Source organism: Oncorhynchus kisutch, unplaced genomic scaffold (genome assembly GCF_002021735.2).
Source record: "Oncorhynchus kisutch isolate 150728-3 unplaced genomic scaffold, Okis_V2 scaffold878, whole genome shotgun sequence".
NCBI lineage: Eukaryota > Metazoa > Chordata > Actinopteri > Salmoniformes > Salmonidae > Oncorhynchus > Oncorhynchus kisutch.
The window spans coordinates 184,788-209,002 of record NW_022262823.1 but is presented as its reverse complement, the minus strand read 5'-3'; the positions used below and the strand labels follow the sequence as shown (position 1 = coordinate 209,002).

The window sequence follows — 24,215 nt, the reverse complement described above, 5'->3', positions numbered from 1 at the left end:
AGTGGTGAGGGGTTAATATAGGGGTTAATATAGGGGTTAATATAGGGGTTAATATAGCCCCGTTGTAGTCGTGAGGGGTTAATATAGCCCACGTTCCTGTTGTAGTGGTGAGGGGTTAATATAGCCCCCGTTCCTGTTGTAGTGGTGAGGGGTTAATATAGCCCCCGTTCCTGTTGTAGTGGTGAGGGGTTAATATAGGGGTTAATATAGGGGTTAATATAGCCCCCGTTCCTGTTGTAGTGGTGAGGGGTTAATATAGCCCCCGTTCCTGTTGTAGTGGTGAGGGGTTAATATAGCCCCCGTTCCTGTTGTAGTGGTGAGGGGTTAATATAGGGGTTAATATAGGGGTTAATATAGCCCCGTTGTAGTCGTGAGGGGTTAATATAGCCCCTGTTCCTGTTGTAGTGGTGAGGGGTTAATATAGCCCCTGTTCCTGTTGTAGTGGTGAGGGGTTAATATAGGGGTTAATATAGCCCGTTGTAGTCGTGAGGGGTTAATATAGGGGTTAATATAGGGGTTAATATAGCCCCCTGTTGTAGTCGTGAGGGGTTAATATAGCCCCCGTTCCTGTTGTAGTGGTGAGGGGTTAATATAGCCCCCGTTCCTGTTGTAGTGGTGAGGGGTTAATATAGGGGTTAATATAGCTCCCGTTCCTGTTGTAGTGGTGAGGGGTTAATATAGGAGTTAATATAGGGGTTAATATAGGGGTTAATATAGGGGTTAATATAGCCCCGTTGTAGTCGTGAGGGGTTAATATAGCCCCCGTTCCTGTTGTAGTGGTGAGGGGTTAATATAGCCCCGTTCCTGTTGTAGTGGTGAGGGGTTAATATAGGGGTTAATATAGGGGTTAATATAGCCCCCTGTTGTAGTGGTGAGGGGTTAATATAGCCCCCGTTCCTGTTGTAGTGGTGAGGGTTAATATAGCCCCCGTTCCTGTTGTAGTGGTGAGGGGTTAATATAGCCCCCGTTCCTGTTGTAGTGGTGAGGGGTTAATATAGCCCCCGTTCCTGTTGTAGTCGTGAGGGGTTAATATAGCCCCCGTTCCTGTTGTAGTGGTGAGGGGTTAATATAGCTCCCCGTTCCTGTTGTAGTCGTGAGGGGTTAATATAGCCCCCGTCCCTGTTGTAGTCGTGAGGGGTTAATATAGCCCCCGTCCCTGTTGTAGTCGTGAGGGGTTAATATAGCTCCCGTTCCTGTTGTAGTCGCGAGGGGTTAATATAGCCCCCTGTTGTAGTCGTGAGGGGTTAATATAGCCCCCGTCCCTGTTGTAGTCGTGAGGGGTTAATATAGCCCCCTGTTGTAGTCGTGAGGGGTTAATATAGCCCCCGTCCCTGTTGTAGTCGTGAGGGGTTAATATAGCCCCCTGTTGTAGTCGTGAGGGGTTAATGTAGCCCCCTGTTTTAGTCGTGAGGGTTAATATAGCCCCCTGTTTTAGTGGTGAGGGGTTAATATAGCCCCCTGTTGTAGTGGTGAGGGGTTAATATAGCCCCCTGTTTTAGTGGTGAGGGGTTAATATAGCCCCCTGTTGTAGTGGTGAGGGGTTAATATAGCCCCCTGTTTTAGTGGTGAGGGGTTAATATAGCCCCCTGTTGTAGTGGTGAGGGGTTAATATAGCCCCCATTCCTGTTGTAGTCGTGAGGGGTTAATATAGCCCCCTGTTGTAGTCGTGAGGGGTTAATATAGCCCCCTGTTGTAGTCGTGAGGGTTTAATATAGCCCCCATTCCTGTTGTAGTTGTGAGGAGTTAATATAGTCCCCTGTTTTAGTGGTGAGGGTTAATATAGTCCCCTGTTGTATACTAATTGATTTCTGCATCTTTCAGCTCAGAGAGAGATTAGATGTTTAATGTTTGAGGTATACTAATTGATTTCTGCATCTTTCAGCTCAGAGAGAGATTAGATGTTTAATGTTGGAGGTATACTAATTGATATCTGCATCTTTCAGCTCAGAGAGAGATTAGATGTTTAATGTTGGAGGTATACTAATTGATATCTGCATCTTTCAGCTCAGAGAGAGATTAGATGTTTAATGTTTGAGGTATACTAATTGATATCTGGATGGAAAATATTTATTTTAAGGAAATAATAGCTGGATACGTTTCCGGTACACCATTCTGACGGTTCTGTCACGGTTCTGACGGTTCTGTCACGGTCCTGACGGTTCTGTCACCGTTCTGACGGTTCTGTCACCATTCTGACGGTTCTGTCACGGTTCTGTCACCGTTCTGACGGTTCTGTTACCGTTCTGACGGTTCTGTCACCGTTCTGACGGTTCTGTCACGGTTCTGTCACTGTTCTGACGGTTCTGTCACCATTCTGACGGTTCTGTCACGGTTCTGTCACGGTTCTGACGGTTCTGTCACGGTTCTGACGGTTCTGTCACGGTTCTGACGGTTCTGACGGGTCTGTCATGGTTCTGACGGGTCTGTCATGGTTCTGACGGTTCTGTCACCGTTCTGATGGTTCTGTCACGGTTCTGTCACCGTTCTGATGGTTCTGTCACAGTTCTGATGGTTCTGACTCTTCTGTCACTGTTCTGATGGTTCTGTCACTGTTCTGATGGTTCTGACGGTTCTGTCACCGTTCTGACAGTTCTGTCACCGTTCTGACGGTTCTGTCACGGTTCTGACGGTTCTGTCACCATTCTGACGGTTCTGTCACGGTTCTGTCACCGTTCTGACAATTCTGTCACCGTTCTGACAATTCTGTCACGGTTCTGTCACGGTTCTGACGGTTCTGTCACGGTTCTGACGGTTCTGATGGTTCTGTCACCGTTCTGACGGTTCTGTCACGGTTCTGACGGTTCTGTCACGGTTCTGACGGTTTTGTCACCGTTCTGACGGTTCTGTCACCATTCTGACGGTTCTGACGGTTCTGTCACCGTTCTGACGGTTCTGTCACCGTTCTGACGGTTCTGTCACGGTTCTGACGGTTTTGTCACCGTTCTGACGGTTCTGTCACCATTCTGACGGTTCTGACGGTTCTGTCACCGTTCTGACGGTTCTGTCACCGTTCTGACGGTTCTGTCACCGTTCTGACTGTTGTTCTCTCCTCTCCCCCATCAGGACCAGCCTGTCAGGAGAACACATGTCCTGCGATCATCCTCCCGCTCTGCACTGTTCACCCAGCCTCCCACCAGCATCTCAACCACCCTCTCAACCCAGGTTAGTACTGCTGTGTGTGGGTGTGTGTGCAGTTGGAGGACTGGGGATAGTGGGTTGTGTGTTTCTAAGAGGGATGGGGTGGGTTGCACCAATATGAATGAACTCTTAAACTGACTTAAATTTAAAGATGTATCTATAAATCTTGTTCCAACAAACTTTAAACCTAGTTTCAAATTTAAATCCTAGTTAAATTGAATCCTTCATTTAAACTAAGTTTACGTTTGACTTAAAACCAAGATCAAATCTTGTTGTAAAATCTAATGTAAATGTAGTTTGGGGATTAAATCTAAACTGCCATTGGAGGGGAGGTCAAAGTTCATCAGATGTCTGTGTATGTGCTTTATATTTTCAGTGTGATTTAAACATTTCAGCTCTTGTGGTTTATCATCAACACAACTAGCCGGCTCATTTATTTGACCCAAAATTAAATGAATTAGATACTTTAGATGCGGTGAAAACTATCTTTGCTGGCTAGTGGTGACCAGGCCTGGATAGAACGCGAACATATCGCTATGGTGAACCCATTATGACACGTGTAACTAACCATACACTAGTGATTTAACCTTCGATTAAAATATTTCAAAATCAAGTGGTACAATACAACTCAGATTTTAATCCTAAACCTAGATTTTACAGTCTAGATTAGGTCTAATCTAAGATTCATTTAAACTAGGGGTTCCCAAAAAATGTTGGCCCCCCCGACCCCATTTTGAGATCCGAAAATTATTACGAGCCCAACCACGTGGAAAAACAATTATGTAATTGACAGTCAATGTTTATATTGTATATTTATTTGGAGCTATTACAGTCAATTAAAATACATTCTAACGTTATTTCTGAATGTCTTCTCAACTCACCATCACATATTTTTAATGTGGTGCTATGACAGTAAATTGCTAATTAGTCTGACTAGAAATTATCTCCCCAACCACTAATGAGATGGGGTTGCTTGATTCATGTCGCGTCGGAGCTTCTCAAAGGGGGACGCTGTCACATCCAACCTGGATCGATATTTGGTTTTAATGCAGAAGAGCATTGAATCCAGCTCCACACAGATATGAGCTGGTCGAAGGGTACCATGAGTTTTATGTTTTACTCCTGTCTCACCCTGCCATCCTTCTCAGACTCCTGTCTCACTGTGCCATCCCTCTCAGACTCCTGTCTCACTGTGCCATCCCTCTCAGACTCCTGTCTCACTGTGCCATCCCTCTCAAACCCTTGTCTCACCCTGCCATCCCTCCCAGACCCCTGTCTCACTGTGCCATCCCTCTCAGACTCCTGTCTCACCCTGCCATCCCTCTCAGACTCCTGTCTCACTGTGCCATCCCTCTCAGGCTCCTGTCTCACTGTGCCATCCCTCTCAGACTCCTGTCTCACTGTGCCATCCCTCTCAGACTCCTGTCTCACTGTGCCATCCCTCTCAGGCTCCTGTCTCACTGTGCCATCCCTCCTAGACTCCTGTCTCACTGTGCTTTCCCTCCTAGACTCCTGTCTCACTGTGCCATCCCTCTTAGACTCCTGTCTCACTGTGCCATCCCTCTTAGACTCCTGTCTCACTGTGCCATCCCTCTTAGACTCCTGTCTCACTGTGCCATCCCTCTTAGACTCCTGTCTCACTGTGCCATCCCTCTTAGACTCCTGTCTCACTGTGCCATCCCTCTTAGACTCCTGTCTCACTGTGCCATCCCTCCCAGACTCCTGTCTCACTGTGCCATCCCTCTTAGACTCCTGTCTCACCGTGCCATCCTCCTAGACTCCTGTCTCACCGTGCCATCCCTCCCAGACTCCCTGTCTCACTGTGCCATCCCTCTTAGACTCCTGTCTCACTGTGCCATCCCTCTTAGACTCCTGTCTCACCGTGCCATCCCTCCCAGACTCCTGTCTCACTGTGATTTCCCTCCTAGACTCCTGTCTCACTGTGCCATCCCTCTTAGACTCCTGTCTCACCGTGCCATCCCTCTTAGACTCCTGTCTCACTGTGCCATCCCTCTTAGACTCCTGTCTCACTGTGCCATCCCTCCTAGACTCCTGTCTCACCGTGGCAGTTGGGATCACCATCTCAATTGGCTCTGTTCTGGTTTTTCTGTGGCGAAGCTCAGGCATCGGAGGCAGAGGCTTCAAGTCAACATCAGAATCATCATCAGCAACGCCGATTTCAAGCTCACTATCCGATCCTCCATCCGTCTCCAAACTCATCAAAGTTTTGCAGCATTTGCAATGCTGTCAATACGTCCGTTCTTTGGTCTTGTCATTGTGAACTGCACACATTGTATGTTGTACTGATTTGACTCTCTCAGGGGAGATTATAAATCATTTCCTTTCATAGTAAAATAAATCCATTCTTCTTCATCATTACACTGTTGTTCTATATTCAGTCATCCTCATCATTCAGATTAACCACCCTCCTCATCATTCAGATTAACCACCCTCCTCATCATTCAGATAAACCACCCTCCTCATCATTCAGATTAACCACCCTCCTCATCATTCAGATTAACCACCTCCTCATCATTCAGATTAACCACCCTCCTCATCATTCAGATAAACCACCCTCCTCATCATTCAGATTAACCACCCTCCTCATCATTCAGATAAACCACCCTCCTCATCATTCAGATTAACCACCCTCCTCATCATTCAGATTAACCACCCTCCTCATCATTCAGATTAACCACCCTCCTCATCATTCAGATTAACCACCCTCCTCATCATTCAGATTAACCACCCTCCTCATCATTCAGATTAACCACCCTCCTCATCATTCAGATTAACCACCCTCCTCATCATTCAGATTAACCACCCTCCTCATCATTCAGATTAACCACCCTCCTCATCATTCAGATTAACCACCCTCCTCATCATTCAGATTAACCACCCTCCTCATCATTCAGATTAACCACCCTCCTCATCATTCAGATTAACCACCCTCCTCATCATTCAGATTAACCACCCTCCTCATCATTCAGATTAACCACCCTCCTCATCATTCAGATTAACCACCCTCCTCATCATTCAGATGAATCACCCTCCTCATCATCCAGATGAATCACCCTTCTCATCATTCAGATGAATCACCCTCCTCATCATCCAGATGAATCACCCTTCTCATCATTCAGATGAATCACCCTCCTCATCATTCAGATCAACCACCCTCCTCATCATTCAGATGAATCACCCTCCTCATCATTCAGATGAATCACCCTCCTCATCATTCAGTTCATTGAAGTCACATGTTCCATTGTCAGCTTCTATCTGGTTTCTATCGCCCGGTCATCCATTGACAACAGAAAAAGCTTATTTTAATTTAAAGACGTTACTAGTTTTGGTTTCGTAGCCAGCGCATGTTCAATTTGACCACTGATAAGTGTAATATTGTCACTCGTCAGATTATTGTCAAATTTAATCTTGTCTACAGGCTAACTCTTATTATGTTTGAAATTCGTTTCGGTGTAGCTTAGGTGTATTTTAGGTCTAGTGTCGGTGTAGTTTAGGTATAGTGTCGGTGTAGTTGGGGTGTAGTTTAGGTGTAGTGTCGGTGTAGTTTAGGTGTAGTTTAGGTGTAGTGTCGGTGTAGTGTCTGTGTAGTTTAGGTGTGGTGTCGGTGTAGTGTCGGTGTAGTGCCGGTGTAGTTTAGGTGTAGTGTCGGTGTAGTAGTGTCGGTGTAGTGTCGGTGTAGTTTAGGTGTAGTGTCAGTGTACTTTCGGTGTAGTGTCGGTGTAGTGTCGGTGTAGTTTAGGTGTAGTTTAGGTGTAGTTTAGATGTAGTGTCAGTGTAGTTTAGGTGTAGTTTAGGTGTAGTGTCGGTGTAGTTTAGGTGTAGTGTCTGTGTAGTGTAGGTGTAGTTTAGGTGTAGTGTCGGTGTAGTTTAGGTGTAGTGTCGGTGTAGTGTCGGTGTAGTTTAGGTGTAGTGTCGGTGTAGTTTAGGTGTAGTGTCTGTGTAGTTTAGGTGTAGTGTCGGTGTAGTTTAGGTGTAGTGTCGGTGTAGTTTAGGTGTAGTGTCGGTGTAGTGTCGGTGTAGTTTAGGTGTAGTGTCGGTGTAGTTTAGGTGTAGTGTCGGTGTAGTGCGGTATAATTTAGGTGTAGTGTCAGTGTAGTTTTGGTGTAGTTTTGGTGTATTTTAGGTGTAGTTTAGGTGTAGTGTCGGTGTAGTGTCGGTGTAGTGTCGGTGTAGTGTCAGTGTAGTTTAGGTGTAGTGTCGGTGTAGTTTAGGTGTAGTGTCGGTGTAGTTTAGGTGTAGTGTCGGTGTAGTTTAGGTGTAGTGTCGGTGTAGTTTAGGTGTAGTGTAGGTGTAGTTTAGGTGTAGTGTCGGTGTAGTTTAGGTGTAGTGTCGGTGTAGTGTCGGTGTAGTTTAGGTGTAGTGTCGGTGTAGTTTAGGTGTAGTGTCGGTGTAGTGCGGTATAATTTAGGTGTAGTGTCAGTGTATTTTTTGGTGTATTTTTGGTGTAGTTTAGGTGTAGTGTCGGTGTAGTGTCGGTGCAGTTTAGGTGTAGTGTCAGTGCAGTTTAGGTGTAGTGTCGGTGTAGTTTAGGTGTAGTGTCGGTGTAGTGTCGGTGTAGTTTAGGTGTAGTGTCGTGTAGTGTCGGTGTAGTTTAGGTGTAGTGTCGGTGTAGTGTCGGTGTAGTTTAGGTGTAGTGTCGGTGTAGTGTCGGTGTAGTTTAGGTGTAGTGTCGGTGTAGTTTAGGTGTAGTGTCGGTGTAGTTTAGGTGTAGTGTCGGTGTAGATTAGGTGTAGTGTCGGTGTAGTGCCGGTATAGTTTAGGTGTAGTGTCAGTGTAGTTTTGGTGTAGTTTTGGTGTATTTTAGGTGTAGTTTAGGTGTAGTGTCGGTGTAGTGTCGGTGTAGTTTAGGTGTAGTGTCAGTGTAGTTTAGGTGTAGTGTCGGTGTAGTGTCGGTGTAGTTTAGGTGTAGTGTCGGTGTAGTGCCAGTATAGTTTAGGTGTAGTGTCGGTGTAGTTTTGGTGTAGTGTCGGTGTAGTGCCGGTATAGTTTAGGTGTAGTGTCAGTGTAGTTTAGTTTAGGTGTATTTTAGGTGTAGTTTAGGTGTAGTGTCGGTGTAGTTTAGGTGTCGTTTAGGTGTAGTGTCGGTGTAGTTTAGGTGTAGTGTCGGTGTAGTTTAGGTGTAGTGTCAGTGTAGTTTAGGTGTAGTGTCGGTGTAGTTTAGGTGTAGTGTCGGTGTAGTTTAGGTGTAGTGTCGGTGTAGTGTCGGTGTAGTGTCGGTGTAGTTTAGGTGTAGTGTCTGTAGTTTAGGTGTAGTTTAGGTGTAGTGTCGGTGTAGTGTCTGTGTAGTTTTGGTGTAGTTTAGGTGTAGTTTAGGTGTAGTATTAGTGTAGTTTTTGTGTAGTTTAGGTGTAGTGTCTGTGTAGTTTAGGTGTAGTTTAGGTGTAGTGTCGGTGTAGTTTAGGTGTAGTTTAGGTGTAGTGTCGGTGTAGTGTCGGTGTAGTTTAGGTGTAGTTTGGGTGTAGTTTGGGTGTAGTTTAGGTGTAGTGTCGGTGGGCCAGCTGTGCAGGCTGACTGGCATTGTTTGTTTCCTGCTCATTGCTTCCTGCAATGTGGGGCACGTTGTCGTTTCCTTTACATTAGATTAGGTACTGAGTTACAGTCCCCATAACAGATTGTTTTTACATTTAATTATTTATTTATTTTTCACAAAAGGACAAATGTAAAAAAATATATATATATAAATCTGCAAAGGAACGTGATTAAATGATTTGCTGCTGATCAACAAGCGTCACATGAACACATCATTACATCGCTGTCTTTCTAAATTAAATCAACCTCTTCATCCTGCTTATCATTCAGTTAGGCCTCATTGTAAATTCAATTGTGAAGTAAGGTGCACAATTATCGCCCGTTCATCCATTTGTCATTCAGTGAGGAGAGAGAGAGGAGAGAGAGAGAGAGAGAGAGAGAGAGAGAGAGAGAGAGAGAGAGAGAGAGAGAGAGAGAGAGAGAGAGAGAGAGAGAGAGAGAGAGAGAGAGAGAGAGAGAGAGAGAGAGAGAGAGAGAGAGAGAGAGAGAGAGAGAGAGAGAGAGAGAGAGAGAAAAAGATTAACACCTGGCTGGGTACCAACGTCCTACAGCACATAGTCTTCAATCAATCAAATGTAGCTGATATCTCAAAGTGCTGTACAGAAACCCAGCCTAAAACACCAAAACAGCAAGCAATGCAGGTGTAGGTCCTCAGAGAGAGAAAGAAAGAGAGAATTAGAGAGAGCATACTTAAATTCACACAGGACACCGGATAAGACAGGAGAAGTACTCCAGATATAACAAACTGACCCCAGCCCCCCGACACATAAACTACTGCAGCATAAATACTGGAGGCTGAGACAGGAGGGGTCAGGAGACACTGTGGCCCCATCCGATGATACCCCCGGACAGGGCCAAACAGGCAAGATATAACCCCACCCACTTTGCCAAAGCACAGCCCCCACACCACTAGAGGGATATCTTCAACCACCAACTTACCATCCTGAGACAAGGCCGAGTATAGCCCACAAAGATCTCCGCCACCGCACAACCCAAGGTGGGGTGCCAACCCAGACAGGAAGACCACATCAGTGAATCAACCCACTCAAGTGTCGCACCCCTCCTAGGGATGGCATGGAAGAGCACCAGTAAGCCAGTGACTCAGCCCCCGTAATAGGGTTAGAGGCAGAGAATCCCATTGGAGAGAGGGGAACCGGCCAGGCAGAGACAGCAGGGGCATTCTTGGAGCCTGGCTGGGTACCAACATCCTACAGAACATTGTCTGGTGTAATTTAAAAATTGTGACAAATGAGCAGTGTAAAATACAAACATGTAGGAAGAGTCAGGGAAGGAGAAGAACAGATTTTTTAAAATGATTTTTTTAGGCCGTTGGCGGTTCTAGTTCACTGTTATCTGACAATGGTGTTGTTTTCACCATTTCGCAGCCGGTAATATATAAGTCTCTGCAATAGGGTTTCATTTTTTATTTTATTTTATTTTACCTTTATTTAACCAGGTAGGCAAGTTGAGAACAAGTTCTCATTTACAATTGGCCATTTACATTTATAAGGTTAACCACATTACAATGATTGTGAGCTACAAAGACAATATTATAATATCTTATATTTTTTGCGGGGGGGGGGGGGGGGGGGGGGGGGTTTGGGAAATTCTCCCACGACTCCATTATGACATCCGGCGACCTCGCATATCTCCTCTCCTGTGCGATGAGCGAGAGAGAGACAGACTCCTTCTGTCTCTTATCTACTTCTCAGCAGCCGAGCTAGCTCTGGGATATCTCTCGTTGTAGACATCATCGATCTCTAGGCCTCCACAGCCATCTCCAGATGTATTAGTTCCTTTGGTAGTGTGTGTGCAGTGTGTGCAGGCTGTGTGTGTGTGTGTGTGTGTGGGTGTGTGTGCAGTGTGTGTGTGTGTGTGTTATTGTGTGTGTGTGCAGTGTGTGCAGGCAGTGTGTGTGTAGTGTGTGTGTGTGTTATCGTGTGTGTGTGCAGTGTGTGCAGGCAGTGTGTGTGTAGTGTGTGTGTGTGTGTGCTTGGGCAGATGAGTCCATTTATTAGATGCTGTCAGGGTGTTAGAACCATCCCCTCTATCAGCTGGTTGGTCCACGGTACCATCCCCTCTATCAGCTGGTTGTTCCACGGTACCATCCCCTCTATCAGCTGGTTGTTCCACGGTACCATCCCCTCTATCAGCTGGTTGTCCCACGGTACCATCCCCTCTATCAGCTGGTTGTCCCACGGTACCATCCCCTCTATCAGCTGGTTTTTCCACGGTACCATCCCCTCTATCAGCTGGTTGTCCCACGGTACCATCCCCTCTATCAGTTGGTTGTTCCAATGTACAGTCTAGTACGGATGACCTTCCAGCAGTGTCTGAGTATTATACAGTGCCTTGCGAAAGTATTCGGCCCCCTTGAACTTTGCGACCTTTTGCCACATTTCAGGCTTCAAACATCTCTCGATGTGCAAAACTGATAGAGACATACCCCAAGCGACTTACAGCTGTAATCGCAGCAAAAGGTGGCGCTACAAAGTATTAACTTAAGGGGGCTGAATCATTTTCCACGCCCAATTTTTCAGTTTTTGATTTGTTAAAAAGTTTGAAATATCCAATAAATGTCGTTCCACTTCATGATTGTGTCCCACTTGTTGTTGATTCTTAACAAAAAAATACAGTTTTATATCTTTATGTTTGAAGCCTGAAATGTGGCAAAAGGTCGCAAGTTCAAGGGGACCGAATACTTTTGCAAAGGCACTGTACCAGCAGTGTCCTTGAGCCCCCCCATTCATATTATACCAGCAGAGTCCTTGAGCCCCCCCATTCATATTATACCAGCAGTGTCCTTGAGCCCCCCCCATTCATATTATACCAGCAGAGTCCTTGAGCCCCCCCCATTCATATTATAGCAGCAGAGTCCTTGAGCCCCCCCCATTCATATTATAACAGCACAGTCCTTGAGCCCCCCCCCCATTCATATTATACCAGCAGTGTCCTTGGCCCCCACCCCATTCATATTATAACAGCACAGTCCTTGAGCCCCCCCATGCATATTATACCAGCAGTGTCCTTGAGCCCCCCCCATTCATATTATACCAGCAGAGTCCTTGAGCCCCCCCCATTCATATTATAGCAGCAGAGTCCTTGAGCCCCCCCCATTCATATTATAACAGCACAGTCCTTGAGCCCCCCCCCCATTCATATTATACCAGCAGTGTCCTTGGCCCCCACCCCATTCATATTATAACAGCACAGTCCTTGAGCCCCCCCATGCATATTATACCAGCAGTGTCCTTGAGCCCCCCCCCCCCCATTCATATTATAGCAGCAGAGTCCTTGAGCCCCCCCCATTCATATTATAGCAGCAGTGAGTCCTTGAGCCCCCCCCATTCATATTATAGCAGCAGTGAGTCCTTGAGCCCCCCCCCATTCATATTATAGCAGCAGAGTCCTTGAGCCCCCCCCATTCATATTATAGCAGCAGTGAGTCCTTGAGCCCCCCCCATTCATATTATAGCAGCAGTGAGTCCTTGAGCCCCCCCCATTCATATTATAGCAGCAGTGAGTCCTTGAGCCCCCCCCCCATTCATATTATAGCAGCAGAGTCCTTGAGCCCCCCCCATTCATATTATAGCAGCAGTGAGTCCTTGAGCCCCCCCCATTCATATTATAGCAGCAGTGAGTCCTTGAGCCCCCCACCATTCATATTATAACAGCAGTGTCCTTGAGCCCCCCCATTCATATTATAACAGCAGTGTCCTTGAGCCCCCCCCATTCATATTATAACAGCAGTGAGTCCTTGAGCCCCCCCCATTCATATTATAGCAGCAGTGAGTCCTTGAGCCCCCCACCATTCATATTATAGCAGCAGTGTCCTTGAGCCCCCCCCATTCATATTATAACAGCAGTGAGTCGTTGAGCCCCCCACCATTCATATTATAACAGCAGTGAGTCGTTGAGCCCCCCCCCCATTCATATTATAACAGCAGTGTCCTTGAGCCCCCCCCCATTCATATTATAGCAGCAGTGTCCTTGAGCCCCCCCCCATTCATATTATAACAGCAGTGTCCTTGAGCCCCCCACCATTCATATTATAACAGCAGTGAGTCGTTGAGCCCCCCCCCATTCATATTATAGCAGCAGTGAGTTCTTGAGCCCCCCCCCCATTCATATTATAACAGCAGTGAGTCGTTGAGCCCCCCCCCATTCATATTATAACAGCAGTGAGTCGTTGAGCCCCCCCCCATTCATATTATAACAGCAGTGAGTCGTTGAGCCCCCCCCCCCATTCATATTATAACAGCAGTGTCCTTGAGCCCCCCCCATTCATATTATAGCAGCAGTGAGTCCTTGAGCCCCCCCCCATTCATATTATAGCAGCAGTGTCCTTGAGCCCCCCCCATTCATATTATAGCAGCAGTGAGTTCTTGAGCCCCCCACCCCTCCCCCCCATTCATATTATAGCAGCAGTGTCCTTGAGGCCGCCCCCCCTCCCCCTTCACGGTAGACCACACTCTAAAAATGGGACTGTTGAAGCTCGTAGCGCATAAAAAATGTCTGTCCTCGGTTCCAAACCCTCAGTTTCAAACTACTTCTAGAAGCAACGTCAGCAACAAGAACTGTTTGTCGGACGCCTCACGAAATGGGTTTCCACGGCCGAGCAGCCGCACACAAGCCTCAGATCACCATGCGCAATGACAAGCGTCGGCTGGTGTGGTGTAAAGCTCGCCGCCACTGGACTCTGGAGCAGTGGAAATGTGTTCTCTGGAGTGATGAATCACACTTCACCATCTGGCAGTCCGACGGATGAATCTGGGTTTGGTCAACAACATTAATGTTCTTGTGGATGAATAGAAGCAGATTCATGATGAATAGTAATGATCCGTTTTTATTTTTTATAACTTTTGGTGGATATTAAATATAATTGAGTTTTATATAACACGTCCGTTCTGAATATTTGGAAATTAATAAAAAATGTATTATTTAAGAGAGCGGCTTATTTGGAAGACCCAAGTACAGTTGGTACCCATTAAGACCAATCTGGACTTTTTTTGTCATCTTATTTGGATGACCCATGATGTTTTAAGGGTACAGTTGGTCTTTTCCCACATATTTAATCAAATATTGTTGTCTCTTGTTGAAATGGTTCATTTTTATTTCCACATACAAAAAGGTCCAAATAAATATGTATAATTGGTTTGTATTTATAGGGCTTTTAGTTTAGTTTAGTATTTATATTTTAGTTATATTTTAGTTGAGATTGTTCTTCACACGTCTCCGTTGTTCCTTGACTAACAGCTATTTATTCTAACAGCTATTTATTCGATAATTATATTATTACAACTTCCGACAGTAACTGTTAACCACTGGTTAAATGAGAGAGAGTGAGGTGATTGGCCATCTGAGAGTCAACGTGTTTTCCGCAGTAGAGCTGCCTGCCTGCAGTAATCTTCTCTGATTGATTGAGAGGGGCTATCATCATTAAGTCACATAGTAGACTTTCATATTTCAATTCATGTAGTTTGTACATTTTATTCCCCAGATGCATTTAAATGGCAGCTTACAGAGGCCCATTATCAGCAACCATCACTCCTGTGTTCCAATGGCACGTTGTGTTAGCTAATCCAAGTTTATAGGCAGAGTTCCTCTGCCCACATCATATGAAGGAATGTGTCTACCTCATTTATTAAGGGGACACACAGTGAACAGTTTCATCATAAAACATTCCCTGTGAGTATATTTAAAATTTATAAATACGTTTTTAATGTTGTAAAAATCTGTTGTAGCTGGAAACGGTTTATTTTTAATGGAATATCTACATTGGCGTACAGAGGCTCATTATCAGCAACCATCACTCCTGTGTTCCAATTGCACGTTGTCTTAGCTATTCCAAGTTTATCATTTTAAAAGGCTAATTGATCATTAGAAAACCCTTTTGCAATTATGTTAGCACAGCTGAAAACTGTTGTGCTGATTAAAGAAGCAGTAAAACTGGCCTTCTTTAGACTAGTTGAGTATCTGGAGCATCAGCATTTGCGGGTTTGATTACAGGCTCAAAATGGCCAGAAACAAATCACTTCCTTCTGAAACTCATCAGTCTATTCTCCTTCTGAGAAATGAAGGCTATTCCATTTGAGAAATTGCCAAGAAACTCATACATCTCATACAACGCTGTGTACTACTCCCTTCACAGAACAGTGCAAACTGTCTCTTCCAGGACAATAGGAGACACCGTATTATGGGATATATCAGTGGAGACCACCCCTTCCAGGACAATAGGAGACCCCGTATTTATCTCTATACTCAGCCGGGGGGCAGAAGAATCATATCTTAACCAATTTAGGATGGAATACTAGTGTCTGGGAATACAATTTAGAGTTTGGTACGGATATGAAAAGGGCGTCATCTTCACAATCACAACAATAGCTCTCTCTCTCTGTCTCTCTCTCTCCCTCTCTCTCTCTCTCTCTCTCTCTCTCTCTCTCTCTCTCTCTCTCTCTCTGTCTCTCTCTGTCTCTCTCTGTCTCTCTCTCTGTCTCTCTCTCTGTCTCTCTCTCTGTCTCTCTCTCTGTCTCTCTCTCTGTCTCTCTCTCTGTCTCTCGCTCTGTCTTTCTCTCTCTCTCTCTGTCTGTCTCTCTCTCTGTCTCTCTCTCTGTCTCTCTCTCTGTCTCTCTCTCTGTCTGTCTCTCTCTCTCTCTCTCTCTCCTCAGTAGTCTAGGACAAGGTGCATGATAAGGCAGTTCTCAAGGAGAGAGAGAATGGTGCACTGGGGTGTACTCTTGGGCAATATTCATCGGCAAATGCCTGTAAATAACAGCTAACGGAAACGCTGGCACACACGCACGCTTGGAAGTAATGAAAATGTGATGAACAGAACCGGACATTTTGTTCCTTGAGTTCCTTCCGCTGCAAACACTTTGCTGTGAATTAGCTGCTACCAGTCTCTCTTTCCTTGCTGTGTGTGTGTGGGTGTGTGTGTGTGGTTGTGTGTGTATGTATGTATGTGTATGTGTGTGGGGGTGTGTGAGCGACACATGGCGCGTGTGTGTGTGGGTTTGTGGGAAATTAGAGAGGCTTCCCCTACCTGTTTCCAATGTAACAGTCTATCTCTGAGTGTGTTAGTTAAACTCAGGGTTTGTGAGTCTGGTGTTTAACAGTCTGAATTAATTATGGATCCTCATTCTACTCTTCCTGTAGTACAGCAACATTAAGACAGTTATATCAAACATGTTTTACACATTACATTCCACAACAGATTTCACAACACATTTAGTGTGTTCCCTCAGCCCACTACTCTACTACCACATACCTACAACACAAAATGTACGTGTGTGTGTGTGTGTGCCTGTGTGTGTGTGTGTGTTATCGTGTGTGTGTTATCGTCTGTGTGTGTGTGTGTATTATCGTGTGTGTGTGTGTGTGTATGTTATCTTGTGTGTGTGTGTGTGTTATCGTGTGTGTGTGTGTTATCGTCTGTGTGTGTGTGTGTGTATGATCGTGTGTGTGTGTGTGTATGTTATCGTCTGTGTGTGTATGTTATCTTGTGTGTGTGTGTGTGTGTGTATGTTATCGTGTGTGTACGCATGTGTCTGTGCCTGTGTTTGTTTTTCTTCACAGTTCTCGTTGTTCCCTAAGGTGTATTTTTATCAGTTAATTTGAATCTGATTCTACCGTGGAATAGAGTTCCATGTAGTCATGGCTCTATGTAGTACTGTGGAATAGAGTTCCATGTAGCCATCGCTCTATGTAGGACTGTGGTATAGAGTTCCATGTAGTCATGGCTCTATGTAGTACTGTGGAATAGAGTTCCATGTAGTCATGGCTCTATGTAGTACTGTGGAATAGAGTTCCATGTAGTCATGGCTCTATGTAGTACTGTGGAATAGAGTTCCATGTAGTCATGGCTCTATGTAGTACTGTGGAATAGAGTTCCATGTAGTCATGGCTCTATGTAGTACTGTGGAATAGAGTTCCATGTAGGCATGGCTCTATGTAGTACTGTGGAATAGAGTTCCATGTAGTCATGGCTCTATGTAGTACTGTGGTATAGAGTTCCATGTAGTCATGGCTCTATGTAGTACTGTGGAATAGAGTTCCATGTAGTCATGTCTCTATGTAGTACTGTGGAATAGAGTTCCATGTAGTCATGTCTCTATGTAGTACTGTGGTATAGAGTTCCATGTAGTCATGGCTCTATGTAGGACTGTGGAATAGAGTTCCATGTAGTCATGGCTCTATGTAGTACTGTGGAATAGAGTTCCATGTAGTCATGTCTCTATGTAGATCTGTGGAATAGAGTTCCATGTAGTCATGTCTCTATGTAGTACTGTGGTATAGAGTTCCATGTAGTCATGGCTCTATGTAGGACTGTGGAATAGAGTTCCATGTAGTCATGGCTCTATGTAGTACTGTGGAATAGAGTTCCATGTAGTCACGGCTCTATGTAGTACTGTGGTATAGAGTTCCATGTAGTCATGGCTCTATGTAGTACTGTGGTATAGAGTTCCATGTAGTCATGGCTCTATGTAGTACTGTGGAATAGAGTTCCATGTAGTCATGGCTCTATGTAGTACTGTGGAATAGAGTTCCATGTAGTCATGGCTCTATGTAGTACTGTGGAATAGAGTTCCATGTAGTCATGGCTCTATGTAGTACTGTGGAATAGAGTTCCATGTAGTCATGGCTCTATGTAGTACTGTGGAATAGAGTTCCATGTAGTCATGGCTCTATGTAGTACTGTGGAATAGAGTTCCATGTAGTCATGGCTCTATGTAGTACTGTGGTATAGAGTTCCGTGTAGTCATGGCTCTATGTAGTACTGTGGAATAGAGTTCCATGTAGTCATGGCTCTATGTAGTACTGTGGTATAGAGTTCCATGTAGTCATGGCTCTATGTAGTACTGTGGAATAGAGTTCCGTGTAGTCATGGCTCTATGTAGTACTGTGGAATAGAGTTCCATGTAGTCATGGCTCTATGTAGTACTGTGGAATAGCGTTCCATGTAGTCATGGCTCTATGTAGTACTGTGGAATAGAGTTCCATGTAGTCATGGCTCTATGTAGTACTGTGGAATAGAGTTCCATGTAGTCATGGCTCTATGTAGTACTGTGGAATAGAGTTCCATGTAGTCATGGCTCTATGTAGTACTGTGGAATAGAGTTCCATGTAGTCATGGCTCTATGTAGTACTGTGGAATAGAGTTCCATGTAGTCATGGCTCTATGTAGTACTGTGGAATAGAGTTCCATGTAGTCATGGCTCTATGTAGTACTGTGGAATAGAGTTACATGTAGCCATCGCTCTATGTAGTACTGTGGAATAGAGTTCCATGTAGTCATGTCTCTATGTAGTACTGTGGAATAGAGTTCCATGTAGTCATGGCTCTATGTAGTACTGTGGAATAGAGTTCCATGTAGTCATGGCTCTATGTAGTACTGTGGAATAGAGTTCCATGTAGTCATGGCTCTATGTAGTACTGTGGAATAGAGTTCCATGTAGTCATGGCTCTATGTAGTACTGTGGAATAGCGTTCCATGTAGTCATGGCTCTATGTAGTACTGTGGAATAGAGTTCCATGTAGTCATGTCTCTATGTAGTACTGTGGAATATAGTTCCATGTAGTCATGTCTCTATGTAGTACTGTGGAATATAGTTCCATGTAGTCATGTCTCTATGTAGTACTGTGGAATAGCGTTCCATGTAGTCATGGCTCTATGTAGTACTGTGGAATAGAGTTCCATGTAGTCATGTCTCTATGTAGGACTGTGGAATAGAGTTCCATGTAGTCATGGCTCTATGTAGTACTGTGGAATAGAGTTCCATGTAGTCATGGCTCTATGTAGTACTGTGGAATAGAGTTCCATGTAGTCATGGCTCTATGTAGTACTGTGGTATAGGGTTCCATGTAGTCATGGCTCTATGTAGTACTGTGGAATAGAGTTCCATGTAGTCATGGCTCTAAGTAGTACTGTGGTAATAGAGGTTCCATGTAGTCATGGCTCTATGTAGTACTGTGGAATAGAGTTCCATGTAGTCATGGCTCTATGTAGTACTGTGGAATAGAGTTCCATGTAGTCATGGCTCTATGTAGTACTGTGGAATAGAGTTCCATGTAGTCATGGCTCTATGTAGTACTGTGGAATAGAGTTCCATGTAGTCATGGCTCTATGTAGTACTGTGGTAATAGAGTTCCATGTAGTCATGGCTCTATGTAGTACTGTGGGAATAGAGTTCCGTGTAGTCATGGCTCTATGTAGTACTGTGGATAGAGTTCCATGTAGTCATGGCTCTATGTAGTACTGTGGAATAGAGTTCCATGTAGTCATGGCTCTATGTAGTACTGTGGAATAGAGTTCCATGTAGTCATGGCTCTATGTAGTACTGTGGAATAGAGTTCCATGTAGTCATGGCTCTATGTAGTACTGTGGAATAGAGTTCCATGTAGTCATGGCTCTATGTAGTTACTGTGGATAGAGTTCCATGTAGTCATGGCTCTATGTAGTACTGTGGAATAGAGTTCCATGTAGTCATGGCTCTATGTAGTACTGTGGAATAGAGTTCCATGTAGTCATGGCTCTATGTAGTACTGTGGAATAGAGTTCCATGTAGTCATGGCTCTATGTAGTACTGTGGAATAGAGTTCCATGTAGTCATGGCTCTATGTAGTACTGTGGAATAGAGTTCCATGTAGTCATGGCTCTATGTAGTACTGTGGAATAGAGTTCCATGTAGTCATGCTCTATGTAGTACTGTGGAATAGAGTTCCATGTAGTCATGGCTCTATGTAGTACTGTGGAATAGAGTTCCATGTAGTCATGGCTCTATGTAGTACTGTGGAATAGAGGTTCCATGTAGTCATGGCTCTATGTAGTACTGTGGTATAGGGTTCCATGTAGTCATGGCTCTATGTAGTACTGTGGAATAGAGTTCCATGTAGTCATGGCTCTATGGTACTGGTGTATATAGTTCCATGTAGTTCATGTGCTCTAGTAGTACCTGTGGAATAGAGTTCCATGTAGTCATGGCTCTATGTAGTACTGTGGGAATAGAGTTCCATGTAGTCATGGCTCTATGTAGTACTGTGGAATAGAGTTCCATGTAGTCATGGCTCTATGTAGTACTGTGGAATAGAGTTCCATGTAGTCCATGGCTCTATGTAGTACTGTGGAATAGAGTTCCATGTAGTCATGTCTCTATGTAGTACTGTGGAATAGAGTTCCATGTAGTCATGGCTCTATGTAGTACTGTGGAATAGAGTTTCCATGTAGTCATGGCTCTATGTAGTACTGTGGAATAGAGTTCCATGTAGTCATGCTCTATGTAGTACTGTGGAATAGAGTTCCATGTAGTCATGGCTCTATGTAGTACTGTGGAATAGAGTTCCATGTAGTCATGGCTCTATGTAGTACTGTGGAATAGAGTTCCATGTAGTCATGGCTCTATGTGGTACTGTGGAATAGAGTTCCATGTAGTCATGGCTCTATGTAGTACTGTGGAATAGAGTTCCATGTAGTCATGGCTCTATGTAGTACTGTGGAATAGAGTTCCATGTAGTCATGGCTCTATGTAGTACTGTGGAATAGAGTTCCATGTAGTCATGGCTCTATGTAGTACTGTGGAATAGAGTTACATGTAGCCATCGCTCTATGTAGTACTGTGGAATAGAGTTCCATGTAGTCATGTCTCTATGTAGTACTGTGGAATAGAGTTCCATGTAGTCATGGCTCTATGTAGTACTGTGGAATAGAGTTCCATGTAGTCATGGCTCTATGTAGTACTGTGGAATAGAGTTCCATGTAGTCATGGCTCTATGTAGTACTGTGGAATAGAGTTCCATGTAGTCATGGCTCTATGTAGTACTGTGGAATAGCGTTCCATGTAGTCATGGCTCTATGTAGTACTGTGGAATAGAGTTCCATGTAGTCATGTCTCTATGTAGTACTGTGGAATATAGTTCCATGTAGTCATGTCTCTATGTAGTACTGTGGAATATAGTTCCATGTAGTCATGTCTCTATGTAGTACTGTGGAATAGCGTTCCATGTAGTCATGGCTCTATGTAGTACTGTGGAATAGAGTTCCATGTAGTCATGTCTCTATGTAGGACTGTGGAATAGAGTTCCATGTAGTCATGGCTCTATGTAGTACTGTGGAATAGAGTTCCATGTAGTCATGGCTCTATGTAGTACTGTGGAATAGAGTTCCATGTAGTCATGGCTCTATGTAGTACTGTGGTATAGGGTTCCATGTAGTCATGGCTCTATGTAGTACTGTGGAATAGAGTTCCATGTAGTCATGGCTCTATGTAGTACTGTGTAATAGAGTTCCATGTAGTCATGGCTCTATGTAGTACTGTGGAATAGAGTTCCATGTAGTCATGGCTCTATGTAGTACTGTGGAATAGAGTTCCATGTAGTCATGGCTCTATGTAGTACTGTGGAATAGAGTTCCATGTAGTCATGGCTCTATGTGGTACTGTGGAATAGAGTTCCATGTAGTCATGGCTCTATGTAGTACTGTGGAATAGAGTTCCATGTAGTCATGTCTCTATGTAGTACTGTGGAATAGAGTTCCATGTAGTCATGTCTCTATGTAGTACTGTGGAATATAGTTCCATGTAGTCATGTCTCTATGTAGTACTGTGGAATATAGTTCCATGTAGTCATGTCTCTATGTAGTACTGTGGAATAGCGTTCCATGTAGTCATGGCTCTATGTAGTACTGTGGAATAGAGTTCCATGTAGTCATGTCTCTATGTAGGACTGTGGAATAGAGTTCCATGTAGTCATGGCTCTATGTAGTACTGTGGAATAGAGTTCCATGTAGTCATGGCTCTATGTAGTACTGTGGAATAGAGTTCCATGTAGTCATGTCTCTATGTAGTACTGTGGAATAGAGTTCCATGTAGTCATGGCTCTATGTAGTACTGTGGAATAGAGTTCCATGTAGTCATGGCTCTATGTAGTACTGTGGAATAGAGTTCCATGTAGTCATGGCTCTATGTAGTACTGTGGAATAGAGTTCCATGTAGTCATGTGTCTATGTAGTACTGTGGAATATAGTTCCATGTAGTCATGTCTCTATGTAGTACTGTGGAATAGAGTTCCATGTAGTCATGGCCCTATGTAGTACTGTGGAATAGAGTTCCATGTAGTCATGGCTCTATGTAGTACTGTGGAATAGCGTTCCATGTAGTCATGGCTCTATGTAGTACTGTGGAATAGAGTTCCATGTAGTCATGTCTCTATGTAGTACTGTGGAATAGAGTTCCATGTAGTCATGAATCTATGTAGTACTGTGGAATAGAGTTCCATGTAGTCATGGCTCTATGTAGTACTGTGGAATAGAGTTCCATGTAGTCATGGCTCTATGTAGTACTGTGGAATAGAGTTCCATGTAGTCATGGCTCTATGTAGTACTGTGGAATAGAGTTCCATGTGGTCATGGCTCTATGTAGTACTGTGGAATAGAGTTCCATGTAGTCATGGCTCTATGTAGTACTGTGCGCCTCCCATAGTCTGTTCTGAATTTGGGGGCTGTGAAGAGACCTCTGGTGGCGTGTCTTGTAGGGTATGGATGGGTGTCTGAGGTGTGTGTCAGTAGTTTAAACAGACCTCTGGTGGCGTGTCTTGTAGGGTATGGATGGGTGTCTGAGGTGTGTGTCAGTAGATTAAACAGACCTCTGGTGGCGTGTCTTGTAGGGTATGGATGGGTGTCTGAGGTGTGTGTCAGTAGTTTAAAACAGACAGCTCGGTGCGTCCACTTTGAGCCGTGAGAGATTTACATGCATATTATTAATGTCAGCTCCCTGTGTACATTTAAAGGACCAAGCCGTGCCTTGGACTTCCTGGTTTCTATATCACTGTATACTACAAATGACAATGAGGAGGAGGGTTCCCCCATTCTCTCTCTCTCTAATTACTCCAGCATAAATCATTTTTATGTGTGTGGGTGCTCAACGGAGGTCTTTTCTCGCTGTGGCAATTATTTTTTAAACTCCTTGATATTTCTGTGAGCGATCTTGAATATGTACCAACCTTCACATCGCAGCTTAGAGAACACTGAGATCCTTCACATCGCAGCTTAGAGAACACTGAGATCCTTCACATCGCAGCTTAGAGGACACTGAGATCCTTCACATCACAGCTTAGAGAACAGGGAGATCCTTCACATCGCAGCTTAGAGGACACTGAGATCCTTCACATCGCAGCTTAGAGAACAGGGAGATCCTTCACATCGCAGCTTAGAGGACACTGAGATCCTTCACATCGCAGCTTAGAGAACACTGAGATCCTTCACATCGCAGCTTAGAGAACAGGGAGATCCTTCACATCGCAGCTTAGAGGACACTGAGATCCTTCACATCGCAGCTTAGAGAACAGGGAGATCCTTCACATCGCAGCTTAGAGAACACTGAGATCCTTCACATCGCAGCTTAGAGAACACTGAGATCCTTCACATCGCAGCTTAGAGAACACTGAGATCCTTCACATCGCAGCTTAGAGAACACTGAGATCCTTCACATCGCAGCTTAGAGAACACTGAGATCCTTCACATCGCACTGATGCTAACAGAGGGCTTTATAAATACATGTGATTGATTTGATTACAAAGAATATTAGCAGCAAGAGAGATTTAGTGAGGAGAAATGGGAACATCTCTTTTCGTTTATGATGAAACACTGACAGTTTTGTTTAAGAAAAAGGGAACTACAGCATTTTCTTGGTTCTGCAACCTGGCATCTAGTAGATATGGAAACAATAATGTCTTGATGGAAGAAGAGACAGAATAATGGACAGAGGAGAGACAGAATAATGGACAGAGGAGAGACAGAATAATGGACAGAGGAGAGACAGAATAATGGACAGAGGAGAGACAGAATAATGGACAGAGGAGAGACAGATGGACAGAAGAGAAGATGTTAGCTGAAGTGCAGTTTAGTAGAGGGGGGAAAAGGAGAAGAATGAGAATGTGAAGCAGCGAAGAGCCAAAATGAAGTCGTGGTTTCTCCTGGGTGAAATAGATGAGAGGAGCAATATGGTGCGACTGTAATCCACAGGGCTCCGGAGCGGGGCAGAATTGACAGGCACTTTGAGCTTGTTACAGCACTCTGCGGCAGGGCACTTGGCTTGTCTCTGCCTGCCAGGGTTTAGAGCTAGGGAGTTAAAGTATTGTATCTATTCTCTCTCTCTCTCTCTTTATCTCTCTCTCTCTCTCTCTCTCTCTCTCTCTCTCTCTCTCTCTCTCTCTCTCTCTCTCTCTCTCTCTCTCTGCCTCTCTCTCTCTCTGCCTCTCTCTCTCTCTCTCTCTCTCTGTCTCTCTCTCTCTCTCTGTCTCTCTCTGTCTCTCCTCTCTCTCTCTCTCTCTCTCTCTCTCTCTCTCTCTCTCTCTCTCTCTCTCTCTCTGCCTCTCTCTCTCTCTGCCTCTCTCTCTCTCTCTGTCTCTCTCTCTCTCTCTGTCTCTCTCTGTCTCTCTGTCTCTCTCTGTCTCTCTGTCTCTCTCTGTCTCTCTCTCTCTCTCTCTCTCTCTCGGTCTCTCTCTCTCAATGCAATCTCGACGCTGTGCATTACAGG

At 44.5% G+C, this 24,215-nt stretch overlaps 1 protein-coding gene across 1 annotated transcript in view; it reads left to right on the top strand.

The window, feature by feature from the left end:
- The window catches only part of LOC116362711 (calcium uniporter protein, mitochondrial), a 70,341-nt gene that overhangs the window by 8,191 nt on the left and 37,935 nt on the right, over positions 1–24,215 (top strand). The window contains exon 2 of the mRNA XM_031816829.1: positions 3,064–3,162. Coding sequence (XP_031672689.1) covers positions 3,064–3,162 — 99 coding nt within the window. The remainder of the gene's footprint in view (positions 1–3,063; positions 3,163–24,215) is intronic.